Source organism: Echeneis naucrates, chromosome 21 (genome assembly GCF_900963305.1).
Source record: "Echeneis naucrates chromosome 21, fEcheNa1.1, whole genome shotgun sequence".
Taxonomy (NCBI): Eukaryota; Metazoa; Chordata; class Actinopteri; order Carangiformes; family Echeneidae; genus Echeneis; species Echeneis naucrates.
Window position 1 is genome coordinate 6710590 of NC_042531.1, and position 17509 is coordinate 6728098.

The following is a 17509-nucleotide window of genomic DNA, read 5'->3' on the forward strand; positions in this document are numbered from 1 at the left end:
AAAGATATCCTGTGCACACAGCCCAAACTTTCTGAACAGCTCCCAATCTGTATAAAACAAACAAACAAACAAAAACAAAACAACAACAACAACAAAAAACAAACATTCCATTGATTGAGGGAGAGGGGAAAATGAGACGACTAGATTCAGGCAGCAAGACTTCCAGCTCGTCTCAAACTGCAGGAGTCGCTGCAACTGATGTCTAAATGTCGATGAGGTCGTCGCCGCTCTCGTCGCTCTCCACAGTCAACTGACGGGTCCACCACTTCTTCACCTCGGACCCTGAAGAAGCCCCATCACTGACGGGGTTCATCTTACAAACAATGGACTTGACACTTGTGCGACCTGATGCAATGCAATACACACACACACACACACACACACACACACACACAGGTTGAACTCATCATTGTCTTATTTCTGCATCAACAGGGTCTTTGACTCTTAACACACCACTATTACAATATAAGAGTTTGTCTATATTTCCCATGCCTGGATAATTAAACGACTTTGACTGGATTTTAAAGTTTGAGGAAAGCTTCGATGCGACTCACCTTAACAGAACATCCTTTAGAAAACCGTAGAAAACTTAAATAGGCAGGAAATATAAGCATACACACCTGCAGGAAGACGCCACTGTCCCAGCTTCCTCTGTGGTCTCCCCAGGTCTGAGGAGTCCTGCCTGTAGCCTCCTCTGTCTGACAACGTGGGGCTCAGTATCTGCTGGAGACCACTTATCTAAACAAAGAGGAAATATCCTTTGTTACACCATTGCAAGCGCACACCTGCCGACTGTATGATGTGCTTGCTGTATATCAAGCTGTGAGCACGTGTGAGTGTGTATGAAGTTGTGGTAGGTGTGTGGGGCTTTACCTCAGGCTGTGAGGGGTTGTCAGGGTTGTTAGTATTGTGGTCTTCACTTGGCACGGTGGTCTCTATGCTGGGGGTGTTGAAGCGGAAGTCCTGCTGCTGGCTCACTCTCAAGCTGTGGATGATGCTACACGACTGCTGCTGCTTCTGTGAGTGCGCACAGACAGGACGTGGTTGGTGTGTCGTATCGGTGTGCGGACATTACAGAGGTAAAGCATGTTGTGCATTTGTGTGTTCGCTCTTGCGAGACTAACCGCCCGGATGCGTTTGAGGCATTTCTTGAGCCACATGCGTATGGTCTGCTTGGCCACCTCTTCTTCAATGGTGTACTCCAGCTGTTCCCTGGCCAACAGCTCCTCCAGCTGGAGAGACTTCCTAATGTCCACTGAGCGATATGAGAGCATGCTGTATGATTACACACACACACACACACACACAGTGAGCCCAACACACAAAGATATACAGCCAAGACAGGAACATATTTAGTGGAATAAAACAATTATCAGGGCCTTCACAGTAAAAAAGAAACAAAAATAAAAGACAGCACTGTTCTCAGTAACATTGTACAAGTCAATAAAACGGAAAACACCAGAGGACTACCTCACTGTAGCTGAAGCCTTAAATCCAGAAATTTTGATTTGTGATGCAATTGACTCCACATTAATACCACACTGAATAAGAGAATGGTTGTGTGCTGTGTGCGATGCTTCACAATCACCTGAGCACATCGTGGAAAGTCACATCTCCTCCACTGTGAAGCCGCTCCATCTCATAGCACATGTGTTTAAACAGCAGCTTGTCTTTGTCCAGGTCCACCTCCAGCCGTCCCCTGAGCAGACGAAGTAGGAACTTCACCTTGGATGTTGGAATCACACCCTGAGGAGACAGTCACAGAAGTCAAGGGGTTGGCAGGTCCGACTCGAGTCTATGACGAGAAACTTCGATCCGTGCTAAGCTGCAGAAAGCTCAGTTTATGTTTATGAGACTCGGTTTCTTGTGGGTGTGTCTTCTACTGGAAACTAGAAATACTGATGCTATCACATCTGCTTTAAAATGTGTCATAATTATGTGGTTTTTAAGATGTCAGTGACCTTTGACCAAATTCAACTGACCAAGTGGCCAAAAAGTCAAATCTGAAGAAACTACCGCAAGGCTTTCCTTCAATATGCTGTAATATAACCAGAATAGGATGGATGGACCTGCGAACAACATGAAAAAAACATCACCCTTCTGGTACTGGCAACGAGGCATAAAAATGATTTCCACCATAGAAACGGTGGCCATGCACAGGCTTTTTGAGCTTGAGTGTATAAGCCCTTGTAGCCTTTTAACGGTTTTCAGAGGTGGGAGGGAGTGTCAGACCACAGGTGCACAGAATAACTGGCGGAGGTGCCAAATCCGGTACTGAAAGGATCAATATTTGCCCCTATTTCTACATTTTCTAACTGCATGTATTTGTACAGTTACAAAAAAAAACCCCAAAAAAACTAAACACCACATCCAGATGACATCATAGGTACATTGGAGGGGGTCTACGTTTTAATCCAGCACCCACTGTTTTAATTACTTTCTCCCCGATTATTCAATGGCAAACTCTGTTCCTGTCAGCCCTTCTCATTAGCTTTTGTGCAGCTTTTATCTTTTCTATGTTATCCTTTGCTTGTAGCCATATCATCATCATCATCCTCTCCCCTCTGCTGTGTCCTCTTCCTCCTGCTCGCTGCTAATTTCTCACCTCCCGTTTGTCATCTACCATGTTCCAGATGATTTGGAAGTGCCTCAGGTCATTATAGCTCAGCAGCTGGTCCTCCTCGGTGGAGTAGAACAGAGAGAAGTTCTCCACAATGATGGCTGCATTGACATACAGTGACATTTATACTTCAAAATGTAAATATTCCAGAGTAGCAATAATTATTCATACGCTATATGTGTTCATTGTGAAATGCTTAAATCATGCAGCCCTGAAGAAGAGTTATATTTATCTATTTTATTATCCCAAGAGTTAACAGAACAGGCTTCTGGGAGACTCATGAATCATGATAACACTGTGATAATGGGTGATTGAAACCCAAGCTGTTATAATTATTAATCTCATTACACCAGATCAAGCAAAAAAGGCAATTACAATTACTGGCTTTTATTTTTTCACTTCATTCTCAAGTTCACTTTTTTTGCAACCCGGGAATTCTCTTCTTTGGGTTGGTTTCATGCATTGCTCCATTTCTGTGCAATTTTAAGTTACTTGTTTATGAAACTGTTCCTCAAAAAAGTTGGGCCTTATGCCACCCTAAGCGTTTTAGAATTATTGCTCACCATCAGTTCCTTCCCAGAAGAGATTAAAACCTAAACATAAGGGAGTGGAACAGATATGGTGGATGACACCAAAAGACTAAAATCAAAAAAGATGAAAATGAAACAGGGCACTGGCTGTTGCCCAGGCATGAGCTTGTCATTCGTTTTCAATGTGTTTTCTGCAGGCACTTAGGAGGTGGTATCCTTAATATTTACTAATACACCTAAACCATGTCCATAAATGCTTACCTTGTATTTTTGTCCACAAATTTGAGGTGAGTCCTTATAATGCGACTGTGTGAAGACATTTTTCTCCTTACAATGTAACTAATACAAGTACACACACACACACACACACACACACACACACACACACACACACACACACACACACACACACTTACCTACAAGTAGGTTGAGCATGATGTAGGCTATGATGACATAGAAAGAGCAGAAGTATATAAGAGCTCCAGCATAGTTTCCACAGTCAGTCTCCCAGTAGCGAAGTTTATCTGGGGTGCAGAATGGGGGCTGTACCTGGGAACAGACATAACCATTAAAAAGGTGCAGTAAAACAAAGTTTCCCTAAAAGTTTCTGTAGAGAGAGGTTCAGTGAAAACTGCTGATAGTGAAGTCTGCTGAGTATCCAAAGCTATATGAACTAAGTGTTATTGTTGCTGTGAGCACCCCAAACAAAAATTCCCTTCACTTCCAGTGGAACAAGAGGCAGCAGAAAACTTTCAACACAAGATTTAATATAATATAATATACAGCGTTTTGCCAGGTTGGGGATCTGCTGGTCTGCTGCTTTGCTTATAGGAATGTGTGCTGAACTTGCCCTTCACCTTACCATGCAGTCATGCATGATTTTATTCCAATCTTCCCCTGTGACAATTCGGAAGAGAACGGTGATGGCCTTGCCCGCTGTGGAGAAGTTGGCATGCCTGCGATTAGAGCAGATAAACAGATTCAGGAGTCGTTTTTACTTGATTTAACTCTGCGCAGCCTGCGGAGCTCATCAGTGGAAGAAAAAGCAGCATCATAAAGGGAATGCAATAGTTACCGGTTGATGTTCTCTCCATATTTGACAGTTCCAAAGAGAACAACACCAGCAAATGCGTAGCACAGGAGGAGTAGAAACATGCCTACGATGATGAAGAAGCTCTTGTACATGCTGACAACCACAGTCAACAGCAGCATCTTCAGTGTCACCTTCATAGATAAATATAAATAAAACACATTTAGGGCTGGTTGTTGTTACTAGAACAGGCGTTACTTTTAAGGAAAATACCTTTTTTTTTTTACCCCCCCCCCCAAAAAAAAAAAAACATACTTACATGCTTCCCACAGATTGTGAAGAATCTGAAGACTATCACACACGTGCCCATCATGTAGGTATATGCATTCTAGGGGGAAAAAATATTGTCTTTCGTACAATATTTGCAAAAACAATTCACATAGATTTTGAATTAATTCCCAAAATATTCCTTTTAATAATGACTGTTTTTTCTAACCAGCAAGGAAAAGTGCAGAACTATCCAGATGACACCGAGTGACGTGACCAGCAGGTCATAGCGATTTCTTCTGCTCTGCCAGTAACCAGCTGGGGACATGGCTATCAGCTTCATGGTCACCTGGGCGATAGCGCCAGAGTTTAACATCAGACAGACTCGTTATTTCCAGACGACACGATCAAATCAGAACCTGACATGTGATGGATAAGCAGTATGACAGGCTCACCTCTAGGACAAATATAAAAGTGAAGACTACTGACATTGTGGCGAGGGGAAATGTTACTTGGTCATCACCTACGTCCCACTAGTGGAAAGGTGACAAAGTGACAGCTGTTAAAGTTGAACAATAAGCAGACATACAGCAATTGAAATGAAATGAAACATTTAGAAGTGATGTAAGACTTTACCTTGACTGAGAGCAGCACTGACTGTGCCAACACCAACACAGCAATACCTCGTTTGAAGAAGGGATGCTGAGTGATGTCATACATCTTGGCCCGGAAACCACCATTCTCTAATAGTTAGAGAACAAATAAGAAATTTAGCTAAACCAGTGGAGCAATAGTATAAAAATTTGAAATAAAATCAAGTCATTGATCAGATTTGAATGTCCAATCCAACACTAGTGGTGCTCTTTGCACTTGAATCTGCGGCAGCATACCTTATTGTCCTGCAGAGGGCAGTCATGGACTATTCAGGTATTAGTATCAACGCACACTGTGCTGCGGATATTACTCACATTTATCAACATTGATGCGTCTATTTCAAAATAAATGGATAAAAGAAAGGTTCGTAAGGAAACAGAGGTGAATCGTCCTATTAAATTACTAAATTATTATAATTTATCCTTCTTACATCTATTTCTTGTGAAAAGAGATACATGCAAGTAAGTCTCTAGTGTTCCCCTAAAAGCAGGAACTTTACCAAATGAATGAAAGTAGTGATTTAACAATAGGCAGACTCTCTGATCACATACAGTATGACCACTGAGGCAGTTTTCACAGCTACAAGGGCCACAGAGTAGTCTGGCTCTGTCCTGTAATGATCTCCCAGTAGTGACTGAGTGGTGCTGGTGCTGAAGGTCTATGGATGTGGATCAAAATCAGGCTGATACTGCTGGTGGCCACAGCACTGCTGACTAAAACCAAAGCCATTGATTTTCTGCTAGTTCTGAGCCTCAACTCAGTCAACAGGTGATTTCCCACACAGCCTCCAGCCATTCTCACGAGTCTAATCACTGAGGGAAGAGCAACAGTTTAGTTGTACAATATCCTCATGTACTGAACTGTAATCAATAGTGTTAGACTGAGTGTAAAATGTAAGCAGAGTCAGCAAAAAGCATCTATCTGTTGACTATCAGTCCTCCAGTTTTACTGTCGATGAAACTGGTAGTTTACTTCAACAGAGGTGATGAAATTTGATCTATCTGCTAAAAACACATTTCCCACAGAAGGCAGCGACAGGAATGATTCAACGCCTCAGGTATTTGCATAATCTGTCTTCTGGACTGCTGCTCGACATCATTTGGATGTCATGATGAACTCCTCTAGGGATCAATACCCAATGGAAAAACAAGGATTATTAAATATGGATTAATCATGCAGGTGCTGCTTAACGATGCACAGGCACAAACACACGCCGTATGATCAATCAGGGGCCAGGGCAAAGACTTTAGACTACACCTCTGTATTGTATTACAGATGAATTTCCAAAGCATTTGTTGTATGTGTTTGTGTTTTAATATGCATTTTAATACCTGGACGAGGGGGCAGGTGGAGAGGTTGAGCTATTTTCAGTCGACTCTTCAAATCCTCCCATCTCCTCTGGTCTACTGTGAGCAGAGCAGTACCCTGTGGTGGGAGAGGCAGCATATTAAAGGGCCATGTGTTCGCCAGGCTGGTTGTCTAAAATGAATATCATGTACTGTGCCTGCGATACATTTGTTCCTTGGTCTCCGCTTTTCAATTCCAGCAGCCAAATACCAAAATCATTTTTAAGAAAGAAGAAGGTAAATATGACCGTCTGGCTGATACCTTGTTCTCATTGAAGTTGGCAATGACGACTCCCACAAACAGAGTGAGACCAATCATGCATCCCAGAAACACGAAGACGTGGATGTAGATGCCATGAATCTACATGGACAGAAGCATACCAACCAAGCTGAGGGCACGTCATCGTTCTGATTGAATGAACAAGGCAGTTAAACAGTAGCACTTTGATGGGAAGTGGAAAGATCAGGTTCCGTACCGGCCCAACACGGTGAATAATTACATCCCTGACCTCCACCCAGCCTTTGAGTGACAGCACTTCAAAAAGAGCCAACATAGCATTTCCCACATTGTCAAAATTAAAATTGCGAGGGTTGGCCCTGGAGATGGACAGAACGGATATAAATCACTGGCTGCGTAAAAAAACAATCTTAAATCAAGTCATAATAAACCTATAAAGTTCCTGTACCAGACTCTTGGTACCCAGAAACCTGGTTTCTTCTCCCCAGGCCGCAGCTTCAGATTGAGGTTTTTGGAAACACTGACGTTTATTCTGAAGATGCCATGACATTCTTCCTGTAAACAACCATGCAGTTTGTGAGTTTGTGAGCTTTAGTAAATTAATATAAGCATATGACAATAATGCACATACTGTATTTGTTCTTGTCTAACACTTAGGTATTGTTGACACATTAAAAATATATAACAGAATACCAGTTTATAGACATACATACATAATTATTGATTTGAATGAGGGAAGACCTTCTTATGATTGAGTTTGTGTGTGCTTTGGGAGGGGGAGCTTTAGCGGGGAGGTTATGTTTCTTGCTGTACCCGTTTAAGGATATGGGGGTCGTTGCACTTGGCGAGCTTCCCAGCAAACAGTTGAACTCCAAAGCTTGCGAACACCAGCATTAGTGTGAGGAGCAGAATGGAAACCTGCAGCAGAATCATTCAACAGTTCAACATAATCTAAGTCTCCAAGATCAAAGAGCAAGATGAGCATGTCAGAAGGCTGTGGATGTAGGAGCCCTGCTATGAAAATCAATGCTAGGCCCAGTCAGAATGAGTATTGCCAAATGAAAAAGCAAAAGGAAATCTCTGAAATGGCCAAGAATATAATAACAACAGGGGTGTGAATCAATAGTGCAGATCTAGTTTTCATCTTCCATTTTTCTATATTTCAAGACTTTTTTCACCTCTAGTTTAAGCGCATTGCATTCAAGTTCAATTTACAACTGAAATGATGAAATATATGTAAACAGCTACCTGTCAAATAAAGAAAACACAGGTAACACTATCATATGGTCATAAAAGTTTCTAATTATTTCCTAGTCTTGTTTTGCTTGAGCAGTCTGAAGTAAGCTAAAGGTTTACAAGACTAAGCTATATTAATGCCTCTTATTGTGTATAAAGAGGTGCTTTATATGCTTTAAATTTCAAATTTAAGTTTTCTTTGCCAATGGATGTGGTTTCTAAGTATAAGGTTGTGGTAACTGTCACTTGACAAATGCTTTGGCCATTGTTTATAAAAGGGGCTCTCAGCAGGGCAGATTGGAGGCTACAGTAAGTCATGATCAGAAATTGATGCAACAAGGTGGAGCTACATGCTACATGCAACAGGGTTAGTTTTTTTTTTCTCAACGGGTGAGTAAATAGCTGTTAATGCTGACTATGCAGCAATAGCAAGACATTTGCATAGCTCTTTTAATACACAGATTTTATAAGGGGCCACTGACCAGGAAAATCTCCTTAAATCCTTTCAGAACCTCCCGCACCACCTTCCTCATCTGGGGTACCAGCTTGAAGATCCTGAGCGGACGCAGGCAGCGCAGCATCATCAGCAGCTGAGCCCCAGACTCAGGAGGGACGTCAGGAGGCAGCCAGCACAGAAAGATCAGACTCACCTGAGGTAGCCACAAAGCAGGATAGGGATGACTGATTAACGGAAGCGAAATCCCAAAACAGCTGAAATTTGGGGTAATTGTTTGATGCCATTCAGAGTTATTTACGAAATGTAGTCCAATCCAGTACGATTCATCCATTAGAATTTGGTTACTAAATACTGAAATGGAGAAGCTTGATTTTTCTCACAAGGTAAATGAAGATGTCCATGACTCCTCCAAAATCTCTGATGACAGCCGTGGGAGTGAAGAAGAGACCGTCTGCCATGATCTTAAGGTTGAGCTCGATGCTCATAAAAATCACAAACACATACTCCCCGATCTGAAACAGACATGGCTTTTAACATTTGTGCTTCTATTTCATCCACTCGACTGCACAATTACATCCATCTGGTCTCAATACCTGTAATGTGGGGACGTGCATGACCCTGGTGAAGGGTGATTCAAACATCATAGAGATGCAGGAGCAGATGGTTACTACAATCATTACCCAGTCCAAATAGGTGACCAAGCCCAGAAGATCACTGCAAGGACACACACACAAATATTGTCAGAAAAAACAGAGGGCTTCTTTCTCTCTTTTAGAAATTAAACTGAGAAAAATAATAGAATATTGGAGGAAACAAAAATAATAAGTCGGTCAAGAAAGCTTAAATTTAAAGCTAACAAACCAGCAAACATTTATAATTCAAGAAGAAAAAGATGGGTACAGAAAAAAGAAGGTGTTTATGTGGGGATATCAGAGTGAGACAGAATGAATCTGTGTATATGTGTGCAGCCCAATCCACTCTTCAGCAGGATGTCTTAAAAAAAAAAAAAAAAAATCCCCTGGTACCAAAGGTATCTGATACAAAGGACCGCTTCTGGCTTTATTAATTAAAATCTGTGCTTGACTGAATTACTCTAAGGTTGCATAATGGGTGAAATCTATTTCACAGCTCTTCATCTCAGAATATTTATCCATTACCACAGTTTCAGGAAAACACAACAGGCAGGTAATAGGATACAGAATTAATAAGTACACCATTGCTTTAGAGCGAACAGATCAATAGAGAGTGAAGGAATCAATAATTCATCACACTTACTACAGCTGGTGGTATTTGGTGTTCTTCACTGCTCCTGTTATGGGGTCAGTTTTGGATCTGAATATGAATTCAAAGAGATAAAATAAATTGTCAGCATTTTAACAAAAAGACACCACATGCAGTTTTTTTAAAGCTGCTGAAAACAGAATAGAATAAATAGAATAGATCTGTACCCGAACTCACATGGCGGTATTTACCCCACAGTAAGCTACAAATTTACGGTCTTTATTTCATGTCAATTTCTGGCCATGAAAAGCTGCCTAGTGAGGCCAACACAAAGCAACAGATCAAGGCCCCAGAACGTTCAACAGTGTATATTAGTTAAATGTGATTCTGATCTTACGCATTGAAGCGGGCTCGAACAATCACCCTGCAAAAGTTCCTGAAGCGATGCTCCCGACCAACAATGAAGAGAGGCTTATCAAAGTAAGGGTGGTTTTCTCTTAGTTCTTCCTCCTGGACTTTTCTGAGCAGCCACACAAACACAGAAACGGATCCAACACCAGTTAAGGCATGATGCAGCATGGGCTAAACCATTACTACAAACAATGAAACGGTCATCTGATGATATTGTGAGACTTTTTGTGAATGACTACCTTTTCATCTCAGCTTGTTCTTTCTTTTCTTGGATCATCTTAATTTCACTGTCCTCTCTCTGGGCATTTCGGTAGCGCACAGTGCTGGAATGCTGCATCAGAGAAGAGAAATAAATAGCCAACACCTTTTTGTTTTTTTGTAAGATGTACAAGATGTAACGTCTTTTTATACATTTCTTACATCTCTGAGAACTGTTGAAGGAGTATGAAAACTACAGCTGTGCTGCTGATAGCTTCTCTGGGAACATACAAGTACACTTTTCAATAATCTATATTTGTGTGCGTGTATGCATGCTCACATCCTGGGTAAGCGTCTCCAGCGACTTCCCTCGGCTGATCCTCTGACTTGTGGAGCCATGTCTCAGTGATCTGCAGATTAGGACAGATCAGACTATTAGAGAAAATGTGTAGTGGTATTAAATAGTGAGATTTCCCTTTTTTGCATTTCAGTACGTGTGTGTGTGTGTGTGTGTGTGTGTGTATGAGTGAGTGTGCTGACAGACCTGCGCTCTTGCCGTATGTGATGCTGGACACTAAGGATGGAGCGTTCTTTGGCAGGCTGGCCCTCAAATGATCCACTTAGCATACGCTGCCTGGTACAAGCCCTGCAAAACACAAACATGACATTATCTTTTTTCTCCTAGTGATCAATAATCACGATTTAAAAGATCAATATAAGGACACTGGCAGGCAATTAAAGCACAGCTGGATCTGCTCCATATTCCCGTCTAACAAGCTTCTGCCTACTTCAATCTGGAGTTGTGTGAGTGGCGGTGCAGGCAGCCACTTTCCATTCATTCCATTAGTAAGGGAGTGTGTGTGCGTGTGTTATGTAGCAAAACAAAGCTTGCGACACAGTGTGCACCATCAGTTTGTGTACATTAATGCTTTATAAAGACAGAGTGATAACTTGTTCACTGCCAGTACCTATGAACGAGTGCCTGCTTATGCTGGACGTTGTGTATGTTTGCCCACGTTGGTGGGACTGCAAACCTAATTGTGTGTCTGAGAGGAAGATGGCAGGCCAGACAGAACGTGTTATGACTACTAATACTCCGTCTATCCTTCAGAATGACAGAATAAGGTGGGTGAGGCCATGGGTGGGTGGGTAGGTTGTGGAGCCAGATTGGACACGGTGCAGGCGAGCTAATCTACACTTAGTGCCAGCTCTGCCATGCTGAACAGCAAATTAACCATTTACTTCATCACCAGTAAATGAGTCTGAAGTGAGTCTGTGTATGCCTCTGCGAGAAGTGCATTTGAGAAAGACAGACGCATTTACAATGCCTGAGTGCTGCTACAGCAGCGATATATCTAATATGCACACACATTATTGGTTTCGCCCACACAAAGACCAGGATTTATTTCATGACTGTGGATGATGCATACTAAATGCCTTTAGCTGGGGTCTCCAAGGAAAATGCCAACCCGAAAACCTGCAATGCCTTGACTTAATAACAAAAACACAGAAAGTCAATGGGCACAAGGGGAGAGAAGAATAAAGCTGCAGGTCAGGACATGAACAGGGCAAAAAATTGGCTCCCAGAAATCTCAGTTACATAAACCTGCTTCAGCACTTCCTCAATAACTACATTTTATTGTGCAGAAGATGCTAAAAACAACAATATTTTTATTACAAGAAAAAGCTCATTGTAAGCTGAACACCATTTGACCTGTAGATCACAATAAGGTGATGATGTGTCTTACCGCAGAATTTTATTGATAGTAGTTTCTTTTTCCAAGAGGTTACGAGCTCGGATACTAAATATTGACCTGCGGAGCTGAGAGAGCACATAGAAAAGGTACATTAACGGGTTTCTTAAATTTAGTGCATCATTCAAAAATAGATTACACACAACAATAATCTACAAAGTACAATTTTCTGCAGCTTGTGTGTTTCTTATTGCTATGGTTTATCCTGTGGATATTTTGGAATTTATCATGGACATGGAGTTATCACCGTTATATCCGCTTTCTGTGTGTGTCAAGCGCGTAAGTACCTTTTGGTCGATATACTTGTTGTCTTCAATGGCTGAGCGTTTGGAGTGGTCACAGGAGGAGGATGAAGCAGAGGGAAGACGCCGGAACAAACAACTGGTGTCCTGTTGCTGCCGATCAATGAACTGCTTCATAAAACTCTCCCTAGAGCACACAAAAAACAACACATACAAACAAATGTGATCAATTTTAATGCATGGTTTCCAACCGAAGAAATCCATACTCTTAAAGATGCAGAAACAACCACAGTAGGCGCGGTATATCGTCAAACCATCTTGATGCAGATTTGTCTGCAAGATGTGTCACACGAGGTAGTTGCTGCAGTGGCAGCCCGGCAGATGGGCTGCAGAAGGGGATTTGTGGGAAAGCAAAGGACCCAGCTGTGCAGTAATCAGCAACTAAATGATAAAATTGATTATGAGGTCCACTGTGTTGGACAGAGTTCAGCACTCCCGCTAAAAAGTGTTAAACACTGCACAAGATACAAAAGGCCTTCTTGAAGAAAACTCCTACTGGGAGCATGTCTGAAAATTTGTCACTTTTACTTCACTTAAGTCTTGCCAATAGCATAGAAAACATTTGCTTGTTGCTATGTTGTTTGGACAATAAGGCTGGAAATCACTACTCAATGAAGGATTGCTTGCAGTGTTGATGGGTTTGAGCTTCTATACGTCTGGTTAAGGCATGTTTTATTTTGTTACACGCTTTATGCTTCCTCTCTATAAGTCAAATAAATGTTACTTGTGCTACGTGTTGAAAGGATACATCACTGTTTGCTTTGTCTAAATGTGATTTTCATTAGCATAACAGACATGGTTATCATTATCACATCATTATGACAAATAAATCTGCCTGCCACAGCATACCTGATCCTGGGCACAGTGAAGTCAGATGGGAGCTTGGAGATCTTCACCATCTGAGGTCTGTTGGGGAACTTTTCAAAGATCCTGAGTCGTAGAGGGAGCTTCTCTTTGGTGTCAGCATTGGCTTCACTTTGCTTGAGCTAGTGGCAGGGGAGGGAGCGTGAAAGCCAGTTAATGCACAGAACAGCAGAGCAAGACAAGATGGAGTGAAGGAGTAGTCAATTATGTGATGAGAATAAAGAAGAGGAATTACGAAGGGGGAAAGGGACACATTTAACACAGTTGAGGGGAAGTTTGGGATTTTCAGGACTGCATGAAGTTACCCATGGTATTGTTCTTTTAGGAAAAGTATGAGACCAGGCCTGGGTTTTCCAGTCAAAGCAGGAAATGGAAAGGTTTCACCGATGCTTTAAAAGTGCAGCTTTATGTTTCTGCCTGATGATGGCAGCAGCACACTTGCCTACAACACTCACAGCACACACAACCACATACATGATCACATCCCACTTACTTTTAGAAAACAATGCAGAAAGCAAAACAAAAGGAAAAAGAAAGATTACTTTGGAGTGGTTAATGAAGAAAAGAAAAGGTAGCGACAGTATGGATAATGTGTGCGTGCAGGCCGGAGCACTGTGGCACAGGCTGGAGAAATAAAAAGATGACAAAGGAGAAAAAAAAAGCAATTATTCCCATTTAATTACACATGGCAGAGGATGACTGAAATTCCCTTGCAGGTATTCTCCGTCTGGGTGCCTGGAGATAACCTCTGATGCATTGCAGATTAGGCCTAGAAGTCAACTGCATTTGGTGCAACGGTGAACGGCAGCTTATCATTCAGAGCAGACAAGCGCTGTGAATCATATTGACTGGGCTTGGTGAACGTTTCCGTCAGTCATGCCGTTTGGCCGTCTGTCTACCAGTGAAAACGTTGCTCCATTCTGTGTATATATTGGTATTTTTGTCTGTGCTTGTCTGACTGAGAGAGACCAAATGACTGGAACAGCCTCTCGGGTTTTTGAGGGATAACAGCCGCGGGAAAGAGAAACCCGACAATTGAGGGAATGAAAATCTGTCTTTCTCTAGCAGACTTAAATGTGGGAGTTTCTTTTTTGCCCTGTGTGGGTGAATGGTGAGTGGCATACTGTGAAGATGGAATTATGCACCAGTCTTTGCTTGCCTAGGCTTTCTGTCTATATTCTAACTCCCAGGATAGAAGGATTGGACAGAATGACACAAACACACAGAATAAAATAAGTAAAGGAGGCAAAGAAATGTATGGAGAAAATACAGACAAAAACAATGGAAGGAATAATTAGAGGTGGGCTTTCACGTATTGATGTGTACACATCTGCAGCCACACAGAACAGATAAAGAAAATATGTAGGGCAAAATTGTGAGCTTCTTTGTTGTGCTGCAGATTTCTGCGTGAAGCTGTAGAAAGTGCTGCAGTCATCTCAAATAGTAAGTGCACATTTGGATGCTCAAGCAACAACACACAAACAAGCATGCTCGCACACACCCACACATACACGCAGAAAAACATACAGTGCAGAATTAATATAGACCCTACTGTTCCCAAAGGCGCTAATCAATTGGGCCAACTAAGCGAGATGTACAGTTCAGCCAAGGCCGTCCACCCTTATCTGCAGCAGTATCCTCTTACAGCAAAACTTTCTCTGCCCTCCACTGTCATTTGCATGCTCATTCTCCATCTCTCAGCGCATTTGTTCTTTCCTCCATACTAGTAGGATCTATTCACATCTCATTGTTCAAAACTGGCCCAGTATCAAAATCTTATTTTCAGCCTCAGTTTCTCCTCATTGGCTCCTTCCCTCATTGACCTCACATTTATCCTTCCTGTTATATATCTATGTCCTCGAAAGAATGAAAAGAAAAAAAAAAAACAAAACAAAACATTGCAGGAATAGGAACAGGAAGAGTCGGTATTAAATGCTTTCCTAATAAATAGACTAGTGTAGTGTGAGTGTGGTGCGCTTATTAATGCAAGTCAATTTATCTGTTTATTTATTTACAGTATCTGCTGCGTCTGCGGACCCACCTGATGTGAAATGAGCGAAAGATGCACTGAATTTAATTTCACTTCACCCTGAGAAAACAAATCAGAGTTCAGTGTAGCATGGATCATTTAGAAGCTTTTGTTCTGGTAAGCACTATCACCCTTCATGGAAATGAATGTCCAGGAGGTTTATGTCAGGAGTATTTGCTGTACAGCCAAAACAAATAAGTTTCCTTAATTACTGAAACAATATGAAGCTGATATAAGGTTCACCTGGTGAGTCCTTACACTAACAGTTTGCCATGAATCACTAGTAACTGTACGTCCCAACACACTGTGCCTTCAGACTCGTCAATACGAAGGATCAATGAAGAACACAAGAACACAAGCTCTGGAACTGGGAAATCTGGGAAGAGCAATTCATTTTCTCTGCATCAAAGTGCACACACAAGAATTAAATACAGTCAGTCTAGCAGACACAGCTATAATCAACACTTTCTGTGAGCAATGGACCACATGCAAATGTATCATGACTCCTCTCAGCTTTTTATGGAGCATTTTAGTTTCATTTAGCTCCTGGTTTTTGGTTTGCCTCAGTTGACTCTCACTACTTTCGTCAGCTGTCTGTCTTCAGAGAAAACACTTGAGAAACTGATTGTCCCCTACCTACCCAGCCATGACAGACAAAGTTGTGGAATAGTTGACTAAAAGCTGAAGAGGCCAGTCTTTCCCTCACGACCTTGAAGACAAGGGTAGCTTAAAGCAGAATATATGATGAACGTTGTATCTGGATTCAATTTGCACTGGGATGCCACTGCTGCTCCTGATCTCCAAGATATATAAGAGTGTGTAGTAAAAAGTTTGCCATATGGACTTTATCGGGTGATAAATAATATGCCAGTGCAGCTCTCATAAGCTGCCCAAAAGAGGCCAAAAGTGGATATTTCAGCTTCTACGAGGGAAAGCATTACTTCCAAGTGTGAACATGTGTAGCACTGAATGTGCAATCCTCCTCTATGTCTGCACTTGTGTGTAGGAAGAATGTCTGTGTTTCCTTTTGTGTCACACTCAGTGGTTGATGAATCTAAACTACTGCTTTGCTCGCCACATAGGAGATTTAGTGTATAGTGGTGTAACAGTGCAGCCAAGACTAATGCATTTTGCCTTGAGACCAATTCAGGTGGCTGGCCACTGCTTCCCCCTCCATTCAAGCCAATTTCAGGCTCGACTGCGCTGGAGAGCTTTCCAGTTAGGATTTCCACAGCTTTCCTGACCAAGGCTGAGGGGAAGAAAAACTAATGTTAACCATTAGCAGTGGATGAAATTCAGCACTAATAGTTGAGACAACAGGATGAAGGCTCTGATAAACTTGGGATGAAAAATGACTAGGAGTAAAAGTAGTTAACGCAAGTTGATACACTCTTCTCTTGCAGGTGGCAATGTAATAAAAGTCAAAATGATGATCAGTGTTAATACTTCAGTGTAATGCTTCCATATAATATGATTACATGCAGGACACTCAAGCTGTCAAGACAGCTTTATTTCAAGCACCATGCTTAAAGCTCTTGCACAATTAATCCTCCAACTATGAGCTAACAACTTGAAGATCACTGGTGTGGCAATGCAAGAGATAACAGGCCAAATTTTTCACCCCTCTCAAGCATTGGTCACTTGAGAAGTTTAGCAGAAAAACTCAGATAACATTAGCATTTATGATTAACTGTAAAATGCATATAAAAGAAAAAGGATTTCTCACACTAAGCAATGTTGCTGATCAGTCCTGTGAAAGTGCCTCAGAGAGCAAACAGAGTATGAATATCTGTGAGAGTAGCCAACAGCACAATGAGGAACTGATGAACAGCCGCCCACAAAAACCTGCTGCCCACACACTTACTGAGTGCCAGCGAGGATGTAAGTACAGTCATCTACATTTTACCATTCAAGCATCAGAGCCTGCCATTCACCAGCAACGCCAGACAACAGCTGTGTGTGTGTGTGTGTGTGTATCATGGAATAGTATTAATACAACACAACTTGTATGGCCATTAGTCATCAGCAGAAGAAAACAGGGAGTGTGCATGTGCTGTATCAAATCCATTATCCATGCAGAGATAAAAATCTAAAAAGACTGTACGCCGAAATCTCACAACACGTGTGGTCCCCGTCATACATACTAACCTATTTACATCCTGTTAAGTCTTGGCTGGGTTGCCTTGGCCTCGGGCCAGTCCAGCTGTAATACCCAGCGGTGGAAAGAACTGAGAGTAAGTTAGCAGGGTCACCCTTCTCTTCTCATTAGCTGGGTAATGAGCCATGGTGTGGAGCTGCTGTAAAGCCACACAGCCCATAAACCTCTAATAGCCTCCTCCAACACCCTAAACA

General features: G+C 41.9%; 1 protein-coding gene across 1 annotated transcript in view; it reads right to left on the bottom strand.

Annotated features, from left to right (window-relative positions):
- Nucleotides 1-202: 202 nt before the first annotated feature.
- Nucleotides 203-17509, bottom strand: part of nalcn (sodium leak channel, non-selective) — a 53710-nt gene continuing 36403 nt past the window's right edge. Inside the window, exons 19-47 of the mRNA XM_029529873.1 lie at nt 13114-13250; nt 12250-12391; nt 11957-12030; nt 10753-10854; nt 10549-10618; nt 10250-10341; nt 9997-10119; nt 9654-9710; nt 8972-9092; nt 8759-8890; nt 8404-8571; nt 7499-7603; nt 7134-7240; nt 6924-7044; nt 6710-6808; nt 6433-6526; nt 5084-5190; nt 4903-4980; nt 4677-4796; nt 4500-4568; nt 4226-4374; nt 4013-4106; nt 3567-3699; nt 2606-2721; nt 1589-1746; nt 1125-1275; nt 874-1017; nt 621-738; nt 203-345 (exon numbers count right to left, since the gene is read on the bottom strand). Of these exons, the coding sequence (XP_029385733.1) occupies nt 203-345; nt 621-738; nt 874-1017; nt 1125-1275; nt 1589-1746; nt 2606-2721; nt 3567-3699; nt 4013-4106; nt 4226-4374; nt 4500-4568; nt 4677-4796; nt 4903-4980; nt 5084-5190; nt 6433-6526; nt 6710-6808; nt 6924-7044; nt 7134-7240; nt 7499-7603; nt 8404-8571; nt 8759-8890; nt 8972-9092; nt 9654-9710; nt 9997-10119; nt 10250-10341; nt 10549-10618; nt 10753-10854; nt 11957-12030; nt 12250-12391; nt 13114-13250 (3324 nt within the window). The remainder of the gene's footprint in view (nt 346-620; nt 739-873; nt 1018-1124; nt 1276-1588; nt 1747-2605; nt 2722-3566; nt 3700-4012; nt 4107-4225; nt 4375-4499; nt 4569-4676; nt 4797-4902; nt 4981-5083; nt 5191-6432; nt 6527-6709; nt 6809-6923; nt 7045-7133; nt 7241-7498; nt 7604-8403; nt 8572-8758; nt 8891-8971; nt 9093-9653; nt 9711-9996; nt 10120-10249; nt 10342-10548; nt 10619-10752; nt 10855-11956; nt 12031-12249; nt 12392-13113; nt 13251-17509) is intronic.